Consider the following 14,528-nt stretch of genomic DNA (forward strand, 5'->3'; position numbering starts at 1 on the left):
GGCATTTTCCTTGCATCCAGAAGGACAGTGGTTCGAATCCTGGCATCCCATGGATAAAGATGTTATGTACAGTTTGTACAGCTCAAAGGAAAATAAGTGGATAGCTCCTTGGGAGTGGACTTAAGTTGTTAGAAAACATCAGGGCTGGGACTTGAGAGATAGCACAGCGGTAGGGCATTTGCTTTCCATGCGGCTGATTCAGGACAGATGGTGGTTCGATTTCCGGCATCCCATATGGTTCCCTCAAGTCTGCCAGGGGCGATTTCTGAGCACAGAGCCAGGAGTAACCCCTGGGTGCTGCCGGGTGTGACCCCAAAACAACCCACCCTGGAAAGAAAAAGAAAAAAAAAAGCAGGTAAAGTGTTTGCTTTGCATTTAGCTGTCTAGTTTGATCCGCAGCACTCCATTTGGTTCCCTGAACACTGTCAGGATTGATCTCTGAGCACTGAGCCTGCACGCCTTAGCATGCCTGGAGCACAGCTAGGTTTTACCCTGAAACAACAAAATATATGTTCTCACTGCTTGAATAGATTGGGACTTGTTTTTCACTCATCCAAGGAGCCGTTAGTGATGAGACAGGTCAATACTCCAAGATCTGTCTTGACATATCTCTGCATGATACTGCTCTGCCCTCTGCCTGCCATCCTGTTTCATTCTCATTCCTGCCACATCTCAGCCTGGATGCCCTTTGGCTCCCCCTTCCCCCTTCAAGGAAACCACACATCAGGAGCCATTTCATTGTAATGGTTTAATTTTAATATTCTGCTCCATTGTAATTGTTTAATTTTAAATTTTTTTGCTTGCATGGACAGAAAACTGCAAAATCCAGTGACTTAGTGTGTGATGACCAGTGGTGAGTGTGAGTGGAAAGATGGAAATGAGAGGGTTCACCCTGGAAGTGAGGAAGGCTGGAGAGAGGGTTGGGGGGAAGGAGCATGAGATGGGGGAGAGCCTGCAGCAGAACATGCTCAGGTCACAGGTTCTCCATCAGCCAGTCCAGCAGCTGCAACTTAGTGACATTTCCTACTGCCTCGTTCAGTTGCCTTTCCTTCTCATAGCGAAGCACGCACTGGAGCACCTCACCCACGCTGCGTCCCCTTTCCACTGCAGCTGCCGAGAGCTGAAGGAGCTGTCAGGAAAAAGCGAAGGAGAGTAGAGTCAGTCCTAGGTAGAAGCTGGATGAAGAATGGTTACAGAGTTATACGTGTATGTAATACTTAGGATGATCATATGACTTTCAAAACTTCCAAGTATTATTTACATACATATATAGGTACTTGTATTTCTGGAAGCCTAAGAAATTTATTGGAAGGAAGGAAGGAAGGAAGGAAGGAAGGAAGGAAGGAAGGAAGGAAGGAAGGAAGGGAGGAAGGAAAGGTTTTTATTTCCAGAAACAGCAAGAGAGATAAGGATGATATTAAAAACTCTTCAGTTTCACCTTGTGTTCAACGATTTGACTCAAGAATAGCTTAAAATATGCTCAATTGGATTGTTTATGCTATCACAGTGAACACAATTCAGCCTCTTAGAGCCCTCATATTATCTGCATCAGTATATACATACAATATAATTGTATAGACTATACTGTAAGGAATCTCACCTCCAAACTCAAATAATTTTATGCAACCTACTTTAAAAAATAGACATGTTGGGCCTGGAGAGATAGCACAGTGGCGTTTGCCTTGCAAGCAGCCGATCCAGGACCTAAGGTGGTTGGTTCGAATCCCGGTGTCCCATATGGTCCCCTGTGCCTGCCAGGAGCGGTTTCTGAGCAGACAGCCAGGAGTAGCCCCTGAGCACCGCCGGGTGTGGCCCAAAAACAAACAAAATAAAACAAAAAGAAATAGACATGTTTAGCAAAAATCTACCCATTGAACAAAGTGTGGGTGTAATGCTGTCTACTCTCTGTGGTTGCCCTTTTATAAAAGAGGATCCTCTTTTTCTTTTCAGTGGGCACAGAAGTATGTGCATATGTATGTATGGGTGTGTGATTGCAGAAAGGTTACTGCAAGGCCATTGCCTTCATTTGAGATAAGTATATTGCATCTTCTTTCAACATGATCTGGCACCAGATGGATGACTATATTATGTATGATAGTTTGGACTTAAAATGGCTAGAGAACAAAGGTCCACCTCCCATCAAGCTATTATTTTTCTGAGATATTTTTCATTGGTCTATACTTTTTGTGAAGAAAGCTCCCTTTGCTAATTTGTTGTATATCAAAATCACTGTGTCTTACAGATGAGAAAAACTGCAAAGAGAATAGCTTTCCAAGAATTTTTTTGAACTGGTATGTGTGGGTGTTGTGTGTGTTGGAGAGATAGTAGAGGGTAGCATACTTGCTCTTCCATGCAACCAAACCAGTTTGATATCCTGAATCCTACATAGTCCCCTGAGCACCACCAGGAATAATTGCAGAGTGCAGAGCCAGGAGTAATATTTAAGCATTTCTGGACTTCTGGGTGTGTTCCATAAAACAAGAAAGACAGGAAGAAAGGGAAAGAAAAGAAAAGGAAAGAAAGAAAGAGAGAAAGAAAGAAGGAAAGGAAGAAAGGAAAAAAGGAAAGGTAGGAGGTGGGGTGATGGCTAGAAGTCACATGCTTTGCATGAGAGAGGTCCAGGTTTATAACCTGGAACCACACAGAATACCTCACCACCACCACACCCCAGCATCACCAGGAGCAACAGAACAAGAGCCAGAAATATCCCCTGAGCACCACCAACTATGACCCACAAACAAAAAATAACTAAAATTAGTCTTTTTTTTTTTTTTGGCTGCACCCATTGATGCTCAGGGGATACTTCTGGCTATATGCTCAGAAAACGATTCTGGTTTGGGGGACCATATAGGATGCCAGGGAATCGAAACGTGGTCCATCCTAGGTCAGTCACATGCAAGGCATTACCGCTGTGCCACCGCTCTGGTCCCTCATTAGAATCTTAAAACAGTAATTCTTAGGGTAGAGATGAGAACTGAAACTTTATAATTTGCTCCAAGTTAGGATAGGCCAAATGTTACTTGGGGATTTAGTGAAAGTGAAAAATTTGACTGAATAGGTAAGAAGTAGAGTCTGAGGTTCTGCATGTCTCACCAGGTCCCAATTTATTTTCCCCATGAACTACCCTTTGAAAAACAAAATCACAGTTTCTTTTTTCAGCTTGGTATAGCTTAATCATGTCTCTATACAATCCTGTGTCTTTCCAATCATTAGATAAACTAACTCAGCTGTACAAGGGTTAAGAACAGGAGCTGGAGCTATAGCACAGCGGTTAAGGTGTTTATTTGCCTTCACACAGCCAAAACAGGATGGACCCTGGTTCGAATGCTGGCATCCCATATGGTCCCCTGAGCCTGCCTGCCAGGAGTGACTTCTGAGCACAGAGCCAGGAGTAACACCTGAGTGCCTTCTGTGTGACCCACAAAATAAAAACAAAAACAAAAATTAGGAACAGTGTTAGCCAGAGAAAGCCTTCACTCTCTACCGACTTATTTTATGAGGATGAATTATTCTTAGTAATAACCTTTCTTATAGAAGTGAAATAATGGGGGCCAAGAACCAAGGGAACTTGGGTGTGTTAGTGGTGTTAAGAGAGGACAGAACAATTCAAGTCACAAAAGTCAACAACAATGAAACCATGAGACCCAAATTTTAACAACCAAACTTAAAACGATGTCTGTTATAGTGGCAGGCTGGAGCAGGCATGGGGAGGAAGAAGGGGTGGTATTGGACTCTAGAAACATTGTTGGAGGGAAGTTAACAATGGTGCTACTGGTGCTGAAACTGTATGTCAAAAATTTAACTATGAGGGGCCGAGAGATAGCATAGAGGTAGAGTGTTCGCCTTGCATGCAGAGGGTTGGTGTTTCGAATCCTGGCATCCCATATGGTCCCCTCTGAGTGTGGGTGTGGCCCAAAAACAAACAAACAAGCAAAAAGTTAACTATAAATAACTTCAATAATAATGCTCTAAATAAAAATATTTTTTAAAAAATTACCTCTCTTGTGTCACTCTTTGCTACTTAGTGACAACCACTATTGTTTCCAACTTAGTGGCAACTACTAGAGAAGTAGTCAAAGCCCTAAACTGTGTGTGTGTTGTGTGTGTGTGTTTGTGTGTGTACGCATAAGGTTATTTATACTTTTCCAAAATTAAAGTTCCTTGAGTGAGCAGTTCCTAGGTCTAACTTTGGAGGCCAGAGTTCACGTATTTGGACCTACAATAACATCCTGATAATGACTGATTGCTTGTCTACTGAGTTCTTTAGTTTTACTTTTCAACTGATTCAGAACTTAGGGCAAAGGACAGAGAGATGCTGTTGATGGGAATCTTGCAAAAACAAACAAACAAACAAACAAACAAAAAAACCAATACCACCTAACAAAGCACCTGAGAATAATAGCAGGTTCCAAAAACTCAAACAGTAGGTGTTTGCTAAAGAGTCATTCCCCACCCTCCTGAAGCATCTTTCATTCTCAACACATTCCTAGGCTTATTGGGCAAAAACCTGCATTTTCTCTGCTAATGTATCTTCAAATTCACATTGTGCTTCTAGTCTTCTTGGGGGGAAAACTTCCCATTTAGAAAGAAAACAGAACTTGAAATTCCTCAATAATCCTTCCTCAACCATTCCACATCCCCCCACCCCACCCCCCACACCCCGGCTCCAACTTTCCTTACCTTTTCCTGGATGCCTTCATCATCGCCAGCAAAATACAAGATAGGGACATTGAGCTCAGAAGCAGCCACCCATTGCAGGACAGCTTGGAGTTGTTTGTTCTGAATCGTGTCCATGTCATTGTGATTGCTGACAATGACTTTGGGTGCTTCACAGCCTGTGGGAGGTCGTACGGATGCACATCGCAATTCATTATGAATAGCCTGGTAGGTGTTCTGCAAGAGAGCCTCTGCGGTCCCTGTGCCCTTGACGGGCAAACACTCTAACACACACTCTGGGATGGTCGAAGAGGGCAAGTTGGCATCCCCACAATTATCTCCCAGGTCTCCTAAGGGAGAGTCACAGGACTTGGCAATAATGAGACACAGCTTCATCACTGAATCTGTCAAATACTCTATCATCTGCCCATTTAAGTGGCCTTCTAACTTGCTGGCAACCATCTTGGTTAATCCAGACAGCAAACCACTGCCACCACTCTCATTTGACTCACATGAGCGAATGGGACAAGGGGTCATTGGTCTTTCACACCTGCGTAACTCATCTTCATTCACTGGCGATTCAGCTGTCTTTTCAGGGGTTTGCTCCCCCTTGAAAATGGTCTCGTTAAGGAGATTCTGGATAAAGTTGAAGAAAACACTCATCAGATCTTTCCTCTCTGCAGTCACTTCTTTTTGGTCACCTCTTTTCACGGGAGACTTCAAGCAAGTCTCACCAGGAAATAGAGGAGGCTTCTTCTGGGGAAGGTTGGTGGCATTAGCAGCTTCAAGGAAGCTCTGGGCATCCATGCTTCCTCCCTGTGCTAGGTGGTGCTGAATCAAAAGTAAGGCAGTCACAATCAGGTCCATGGCCCAGGAGTCAGAATCACACATAAAGTTATTCTCTGGGCAAGGCACAGGAGGACAAGGCATAGGACAGCTGAGGTTGCAAGGTTCCAGTGGAAAGCCAAAGGGTATTTCAGGTTCAGGCTTACACTGCTTCTTAGGAGTTCCCTTGTTTGCAGGCTGGAAGCATGAAGAGGTTTCTTTTTCACGGTTCTTATACCACAACGACAACCCTTCTTTGATTACGTGCTCACCCAACGTTTCAATACAACTCTTCTCCGGAGATTTGCATGGAGACATGCTCATTTTCCCCTTATATTTACCTTCTGATTTCATGGAACTATAGTTTAGATTTCGATGCTTGGGGTCTCTATGATTCATGGAGAAAAGAGAATAGGCCTCAGATATGTCTTTCATAACAGTGTTGGGTTGTTTCTTGCAGAATACCATGGTGTACAACTTCATCATCATGGCATCCATGATGTCTGAGGCTTTCTGGCTTCCATGACAGAAGAAGCTCCTTTTCACAGCAGAGACAAAATCTGTATCTGTCATCAGAGTGCCTGTGGCATTGTGGAGATTTTTCATGAAGGAGTCGATGAGATCAGAGACAACATCTCTGGCATGTTTTAACAGCACCTTCTTGAGTAGACAAGTGGCTATGGTGGTGTCCTTTACTTGGATATTCAATGACTTCATGATAGAGACCATCATGTCTGAGACCACGTTGTTGGCATAGGTCATAATCCCTTGACTAACAGAAGCTGAAAAGTCATCAGGCCTTCCTAGTCCTCTCAGAAACCTTCTCTCCCCGAGTACAAATGTCCTTCCGTTTTCTCGGGCGTCACCTGCATTCCGAGATTCAAATTCTTCCTTAAAGAAAAAAGACTTAGGAGTAGGCTTGTAATAGGGACACCTGCCATCCTTGGTGTTCTCCATCTTGAAGGTTCTCTTGTATCTCAAACCAGGGGATCTCTGGGAATTGTCCCTGTCACCAGAGCCAGGAGTCTTATCATAAGCAATGTCCTTGGAACATTCGGTGACGGTTTTGTGTACCAACTCTGAGGCAACTGCGCTCAGGCTCTTGGGGGAAGGGGGATCTTCCCCGAGGTACAATGACTGATGGACACATCTGTTATCAGTCCCATCAATCCTCTCATTGATCTCCTTGCGGGCCATGGCTATAACTAGATTTGTGAGACGATTAGCATAGAAGGAAATTTCATCCACTGTACCCTTGTTACCAATTCGGCAACAGATATCCTGTGGTGGGATTTCTTTGTGAGACGCCTCAAAATGGAATCTCCCTGGCTGCCTCTGATTGGTGGTATTGCAATAATCCACCATGAAACCCACGTGTGGCTCTGGTGATCGGGCCATTTCCCCACCTACTGTTGACTCTTCAGGCTTGAACCGAGCCTCTTGCAACCCTGCTGTACATTTTTCCAGGTCTTTGCGGAGCCAGCTGAGCACTCTGATAGGATCAGTTGAGGCTTCCTTAAAAACAGACAAGGTTTCACCCGATTATAACAAAATAAAGATGTGGAATAGTCAGGACAACCTTAAGATAATTTCTCAGAGGCCTTATCTGCTCAATTATAAATTCTCAACCCATATTTAATGAATTAGGAATTCATTGGTAGGCCAAGTATCAGGCACCACTTCAAGTAGTTTTACTTTAGTTTAATGTTTAAAATATTTGCACAGTTAATCCAAGTGTTAACTCTTATTATCTGCTAAGGAGGAAATGTAAGAATGGAGCTAAGGTTATGTTTCTTATTTTAAGTGATAACAACCACTTTGCTACCTTGTATCTAAAATATATATCCTTATGAACTAAAAGAAAAGTAGCTAGCAATTGAACAAAATCAGATTTTTAGAATATTGAGATTAATGGTTACCTCGTTTTTTTAATGGGCTACTCTGTTTGTTTGTTTTTGGGCCACACCCATTGATGACACTCAGGGCTTACTCCTGGCTATGCACTCAGAAATTGCTTCTGGCTTGAGGGGACCATATGGGACACCTGGGGATTGAACTGTGGTTTGTTCTAGGCTAGCACTTGCCTTACCTCTAGCACCACCGCTCCATCCCCTACTTTTTTTTAAATTTACATCTGTTATGGGTATGAAATTGGGAAATTCAAGAGAAATTTGGTATGTCCATCAATTTTTAAGTCTACATTAGTATCATCTTGAATAAACTAATAGCTTCCAATGGAATTCCAGCTAGACATCATTTGCACAATCTGATTTTTAACATGCAAGTTAATTTATGTCACCAATTTTATTTGGTCACTAAGTTTTTTGAGTGAATATTTTTTGGTAGACTCTCAGTCTAAGTTTTCTTTCTATGCATGTGTTTATTTTAATTTTTCTTTTATGTTTAAATATTGTAGGCCATAATCACTTAAACATGGCTAATGTAAAATGTATGTAAATGTCATATCAACTTTCCTATCGAAATTATTTTTGTCATTATTTGGACATGATCCGATAGTGACCTAGAAATGATAACAGGTATTATCTTGGAACGATCACAAGTATTATCTATCATTTAAGAATAATTTGGTATGGGGGCCAGAGTGGTGGCACAAGTGTTAAGGCATCTGCCTTGCATGTGCTAGCCTAGGATGGACTGAGTTCGAACCCCCGGCCAGGAGCTATTTCTGAGTGCATAGTCAGGAGTAACCCCTAAGCATCACCGGGTGTGTCCGAAAAACCAAAAAAAAAAAAAAGAATAATTTGGTATGATAATTATCAAGGTCATAGTCCCTAGTTCTAGGTAAATATTGTGTTGTCAAGCATGGTGCCAATTGTCTTACACACAATATTGCATTTAATTCTCATACATGCAAGCTAGATATCACTCAATTTCACAGATGAACACACACAGAAGATTAAAAAATTTTAACACTGACTAAGTTTTTCTAGCTACTACAGCATGGGCTCTAATATTTAAATCATTTCTGATGCTAGAAGAAGTGGTTTCACTCCCACAGTATATTGCTCTTTTTCATATTCTGTGCTGGTGATTGAACTGAGGTTGGCAGGATATAATGCAACTGCCTTAATCGTCCCATCTCTAGCCAGAAAAGCAAATTTACCAGCTGTTTGTGGATCATTCTGCTCATTTCAAAATCCTCTTGAATGGTTCTAAATAGAGTAATAGCAGCTATAGAGAGATATGTATGCCTTAATAAAAAATGCCATGCAGAATCTTTTTTTTTGTTTTTGTTTTTGGTTTACACCCTGTGACGCTCAGGGGTTACTCCTGGCTATGTGCTCAGAAGTCACTTCTGGCTTGGGGGATCATATGGGATGCCCGGGGATCGAACCGCGGTCTGTCCTAGGCTAGATATGGCAAGGCAGACACCTTACCTCTAGTGTTACCGCACCAGCCCCACCATGCAGAATCTTAACATGTCCTTTCACATGTTCTGATTCTAATTCTCATGGAGGTTGTTTGTTTGTTTGTTTGTTTTTGGTTTTTGGGCCACACCCGGCGTTGCTCAGGGGTTACTCCTGGCTGTCTGCTCAGAAATAACTCCTGGCAGGCACAGGGGACCATATGGGACACCGGGATTCGAACCAACCACCTTTGGTCCTGGATTGGCTGCTTGCAAGGCAAACACCACTGTGCTATCTCTCCGGGCCCATGGAGGTTGTTTAATAGCACGGCACACCAAAGGAAAAACCGTAGCAAGGCAATGAATCTTGATTATACATATTAATTCTGGACAGAGATGATCTGCTACCTCCTCTCCTTGGGTGGAAAACATGTTTTGTTTCCATTTTCACATTCACATCAGTAGTTCTGATTTATAGAATGCTTTTTAAATTAAAATAAATTTAAATGTAAACAACTTGGTTACAAGGTTGTTCGTACTACAATTTGTTTCTTCACAGATCAAGCTATTCATGATTGAATTACAGTCACACAATGTACAGCAGCCTTATCAGTGTGCATACAGATGTGTTTTTATATTCTCCTTTGATCCTCACCAGTTCCTTGTTAATGAATTAAATAAAATCTTAATTTGGGGGCTTTGGGCACAATCCAATGGTGATTGGAGATTATTTCTGGACCTGTGCTACCCTATAATCTGGAATGTTAGTTACTTGGGGCCAGTGAGGTGGCGCTAGAGGTAAGGTGTCTGCCTTGCAAGCGCTAGCCAAGGAAGGACCGCGGTTTGATCCTCTGGTGGCCCATATGGTCCCCCCAAGCCAGGGGCGATTTCTGAGCGCTTAGCCAGGAGTAACCCCTGAGCATCAAATGGGTGTGGCCTCAAAAAACAAAAAATAAAAAAAGAATGTTAGTTATTCTGTAGTGCCAGAGAATAGAGTCTAAATAGAATTTCTAACATAAGGATTTGTTGTTGTTTTGTTTTGGGGCTAAACCCGGTGATGCTTAGGGCATCACCCTTGGCCTTGCACTCAGAAATCACTCCTAGCTTGGAGGACCATATGGGATACCAGGGGATCGAACAGCAGTCCGTCCTAAGCTAGTGTGAGCAAGGCAGATGCCTTACCACTTGCGCCACCTCTATGGCCCCTCTGATTTTTTAAAAATAATTTTTATTTTGACCACAGTAGATTAAGATCTTTCACAGTAATATTTTAGATAAAAGAATGACCTTTTATCACGGACATTCCCACCAGCAATGTTGTCCTCCCTCTAACACGAGTTTTATATAGACATGCTAGTCTCTGTTTTCCCTTTTCTGAAAACGATCTTTTGAATTGATCTTTTGAATATTTTAGTCTAGAAAATTTTGCCAAAATGCTCAATAGGATGGACCATAAGAGGTAAATGCCATCAAGAGAGGTTTACTACATGCTTCTTCCCTTGGCCCTTAGGAGTGAATCTGAAGCATCAAGAGGATTAGCAGGAATTTTTTTTTTTTAATGATTTTCATGTTCCTCTCTACTAATTTGGTCTTTGGTTTGCAGTCTAGTTCTTTGATGGCAAATAATAAACGGGTAACAGCAGTGACCAAGAAATTGATTTCATTGTCTTACACGTCTGAGCCTTCTTCAATTGACTAATGCTGAGAGACAATATTATTTGTTTTATTAGTTTTATTTTTTGTTTTATTTTCAATTCAAATACACTAAAAATTTAATTGTATTTAAAAATAGAAGAGCTCAGGGGCCAAAGTGATAGCATAGAGAGTAGGGTGTTTGCTTTGCATGAGTCTGACCCAGTGTTGATCTCTGGTATCCCATATGGTGCCCTGAGCCTGGTAGGAGTAATTTCTGAGCACAGAGCCAGTAGTAACTCCTGAGTGGCACCAGGAGCACCCCTTGATCTCTGGGAAAATGTTTTGTTTCTTTTGAGGCATGACTGAAAGATGATGATGATTAGGTTTAAGAATACAACATAAAAAGGAATACAACATAATGATTTGACATTTGTGCATGTATGTGTGTGTGTGTGTGTGTGTGTGTGTGTGTATGTGTGTGTGTATTTTGAAGTCACAACTGAAGTGCTCTGGGGTATTCCTGACTGTACTCAAAAGTTACTACTGCATGGAGCCAGGAGTAACCCCTGAGCACTGCCGGGTGTGACCCAAAAAAAAAAAAAAAAAAAAAAAACAGAGTACAATGGGGCCGGGCGGTGGCGCTGGAGGTAAGGTGCCTGCCTTGCCTGCGCTAGCCTAGGACGGACCGCGGTTCGATCCCCCGGCGTCCCATATGGTCCCCCAAGAAGCCAGGAGCAACTTCTGAGCGCATAGCCAGGAGTAACCCCTGAGCGTCACAGGGTGTGGCCCAAAAACCAAAAAAAAAAAAAAAAAAAAAGTTACTACTGGTGGTGCTTGGGAACCACATGGGATGCCAGGGATCAAATCTAGCTAACATCTGTAGCCACTCATTTTACTATTTTCTTCATGTCATGTGAACTTTCCATATTTAATCTCAGTATCTTTAGATTGTATAATCCTAGACTACCAACTACTAACCACCATGCTATGCATTATATCTCTGGGCTTTACATTTTGCTATATATTTTTACCTTTTGACTCCCTTGCCATATTTAGTTCACCCCCTCTGACTCTGGCTGCTGACAACTACCAAACTGTTCTTTACATCCAAGAGTTAATTTTTTCACACTTAAGTGAGATTAAGTGAGAATCAACTGCTGAGAGTTGATTAGGGTTAGGGTTAGGTTTCTGAGTGCAAAGCCAGGAGTAACCCTTGAGCACTACCAGATGTGGCTCTAAAACCAAAAAACAAACAAAAAATAGGAGTTTATGATTTCTCAAGAAATCTATAATCAAAAATAAGAGACAGAGGGTAATGGTGCAGAGAAACTATCTGACTTGTTTCACTCAGCATCATGCCTTCAAGGCCCTTCTATGTCATGGTAAATGGCAAGATTGACTTTTTTTCTTATAGTTAGAAAATATTCCATTTTTTACATCTGCTGTCTTTCCTCATCCATTCCTCCATAATGAATATATTCATATCTGTGTTATTGTGAATAATGCTTTGATTAGCACAGGGGTACAGATAGCTTTTTCAAGTGTTTTTAAACATTTTTAAAGTGTTTTCGTGAGATACGTACTCATATATAGCTAACTGGGGCTCATATGATAATCATAGTTTCCTAATAATTTCTGCATATGATTGCAACTAGATTTAAATGAGACAATATCGACAAAGACATTTGTATGCTTAAAGTGATGTCTATCAGGTAGATATTGATATCAAACATTTCAGATAAAGATTATGACTTCAGGGGTCGAGTGATAGCACAATGGTAGGGTGTTTGCCTTGCACATGGTCAACCCAGGGCAGACCCAGGTTCGATCACTGGCATCCTAGATAGTCCCCCGAGTCTACCGGGAACAATTTCTGAGCTCAGAGCCAGAAGTAGCCCCTGAGCACTGCTGGGTGTGGCCCCCAAATAAAAACAAACAGGCAAACATACAAAAAGATTGTGACTTCAGAAGAGGTAAGAGAATACTAAAAGAAATCAATATTCAGAGATCACTCTTGGTGGACTCTGTGCCATAGGTGGTACTGAGGATCAAACTTGGGGACCACATGCAAGATAAGTGCTCAATCATTATCTCCGCAGTCTGTAGGGTTTTTAAGTTATATTTAATTTTCAATGAGTTATTTTTAATTTTCCAAATAGTGAAGTCTATCTATAAGGGGAGACATTGCTTCATTCTTTTCTACATCCCCGGAATACAGAACTGATCTCAGTGAAAATTAAAATATTTTAAGTAATAATTTAGGGATGTAGGGGTAGGAGAAGGTGGACAGAAAAAACATAGGATCCAAGGAGTTGAGCTTCTGACATTCTGGCTCCAAAACTCAGAAATATTAACACTATTGTTAAATATGCTACAACAGCTAAGACTAACAGTTTATATTATTAATCATAATAAAAATTATGTTTTATCATTAATATCTGTTGTCAAGTAATAGATCAAATGAATTTTAATATTGAAATTCATTCATGTGTAAGTAAAAAGCTTATCGAAGTAGTTTTGTTCTTTACTTAGTCTCAAGGGACTGGATATCATCACTGTCTTATATTTTATATAGCTGTTAATAATTTCTCTCAGGAAATATTTAGATAGACCAAGTAGGTTTGGAACAAACAGAAAACCAAACAGCAATGTTACATGCCAATAACGTTTTGCTGAATGTTCTTAGTAAGGGGAAAGGTTCAAGCTGTGATTCCATTGAATTAATGAGATGCATAAAAATGAAAATTTTGTCAGACTTATTTTTAAATACCTGGCCTGTAACTCAGTGCCCTATCTATGACAGCCAGAAATTATAAAGTTATCCATTGATATTAACTCCATTACAACACTCTTTCTTATGTTTTGATTCTGGAATAGAACCTTTTAAACATTTTTTTGATTGGTAGCTTGACTGTTAGCTAGCATTAACCTCCCAAGGACTCATTTGCTTGCCATTCATGTGTCTTCAGCACCAACAGTCTGTGTTTCTGTGGCAACCACATCCTCCACAGAAAGACAAACTGGCCTGGGTTAAGGGGCAGAAGCCTTTTGTGTCTTCCTCTTCATTGTTCCTCAGTTATTAGTAGTTGCTTTCTGCACTTTCTACTTCTACAGTTCTTGGAGTTAATTTCCTTTTGCTAAATTATTTTACAAATTAACATGGCTTGGCATATTTAACTAGCTTGATTTAATTTTATATATATATATTTGAATTTAATTTTTAAATGTTGGTAATTTTACATAGTATGAGTGGCGCCCATCTTCAGAGTTGACTGTAACTTCCTGTGCCTGAGACCAAGTAAGAATTAATATGTGCTGGATGAGGAAGGCAGAAGGGCAATTACTGAAATGACAAATTATGATTCAAATATATTTGTTTGGATACTTCTGGACCACAATAAGCAGAACTCCTGGCTCTGAGCTCAGAAATCCCTCCTGGCAGGCTTGGGACCATTGGGATGCCAGGGATCAAACCTGGGTCTCCCGAGCCTGCTGAGAGTTGGTTAGGGTTAGGGTTAGGTTAGGGTTAGGTTTCTGAGTGCAAAGCCAGGAGTAACCCTTGAGCACTACCAGATGTGGCCCTAAAACCAAAAAAAAAAACAAAAAAAAATAGGAGTTTATGATTTCTCAAGAAATCTATAAGCAAAAATAAGAGACAGAGAGTAATGGTGCAGAGAATGAGGTAATTCCTAACATTCCACAGATCCCAGTTCAAAATGGACCCTCACCATTTCCAATTCACCAGGTGAATAGACATCAACTTTGCAAACTCCAGTTTGGCTTTTTAACCAGTCAACCCTTTTCGACATCTGGAAGCAGAAAAAGAATGAGAAATATTAACAAGGGGTCCATGAAAAGAAGATGTAACAAGGAAACTCACTGTGCTGTGCAAAATTAAGCTAACATTTTCAATAGAGACTTGTCCCAGGAGCTTCTTCAGACCCACCCAACTCTGAATAGCTTCAGTCTCAGCTCTCAAAAATGCAGAAATTTCTTAAACATGCATCTCTATCCTTTAGGCCAATACCTGGGAAAGGTGCTTAAC

The 14,528-nt window shown here is 41.1% G+C and overlaps 1 protein-coding gene across 1 annotated transcript; it reads right to left on the minus strand.

The window, feature by feature from the left end:
* Positions 1 to 973: 973 nt before the first annotated feature.
* Positions 974 to 14,292, minus strand: LOC126006521 (A-kinase anchor protein 3-like). Its single transcript, XM_049771979.1, has 4 exons — positions 14,226 to 14,292; positions 13,373 to 13,401; positions 4,681 to 6,996; positions 974 to 1,129 (listed from the first exon to the last, which is right to left on the minus strand). Exons 1-4 carry the CDS (start codon positions 14,290 to 14,292, stop codon positions 974 to 976), a joined length of 2,568 nt encoding a protein of 855 aa, XP_049627936.1.
* Positions 14,293 to 14,528: the final 236 nt, after the last annotated feature.

Source organism: Suncus etruscus, chromosome 4 (genome assembly GCF_024139225.1).
Source record: "Suncus etruscus isolate mSunEtr1 chromosome 4, mSunEtr1.pri.cur, whole genome shotgun sequence".
NCBI lineage: Eukaryota > Metazoa > Chordata > Mammalia > Eulipotyphla > Soricidae > Suncus > Suncus etruscus.

What these genes read in the sequence shown, in the direction of transcription:
- LOC126006521 (XM_049771979.1), bottom strand. Translation starts at nt 14,292, where the DNA reads ATGTCGAAAAGGGTTGACTGGTTAAAAAGCCAAACTGGAGTTTGCAAA. An exon ending in AAGCTACCAATCAAAAAAAT is followed by an intron (nt 6,997 to 13,372) that starts GTTTAAAAGGTT and finishes TCTGTTTTTAAG; the next exon opens with GAAGCCTCAACTGATCCTAT. An exon ending in ATGAAGGCATCCAGGAAAAG is followed by an intron (nt 1,130 to 4,680) that starts GTAAGGAAAGTT and finishes TTTTCCTGACAG; the next exon opens with CTCCTTCAGCTCTCGGCAGC.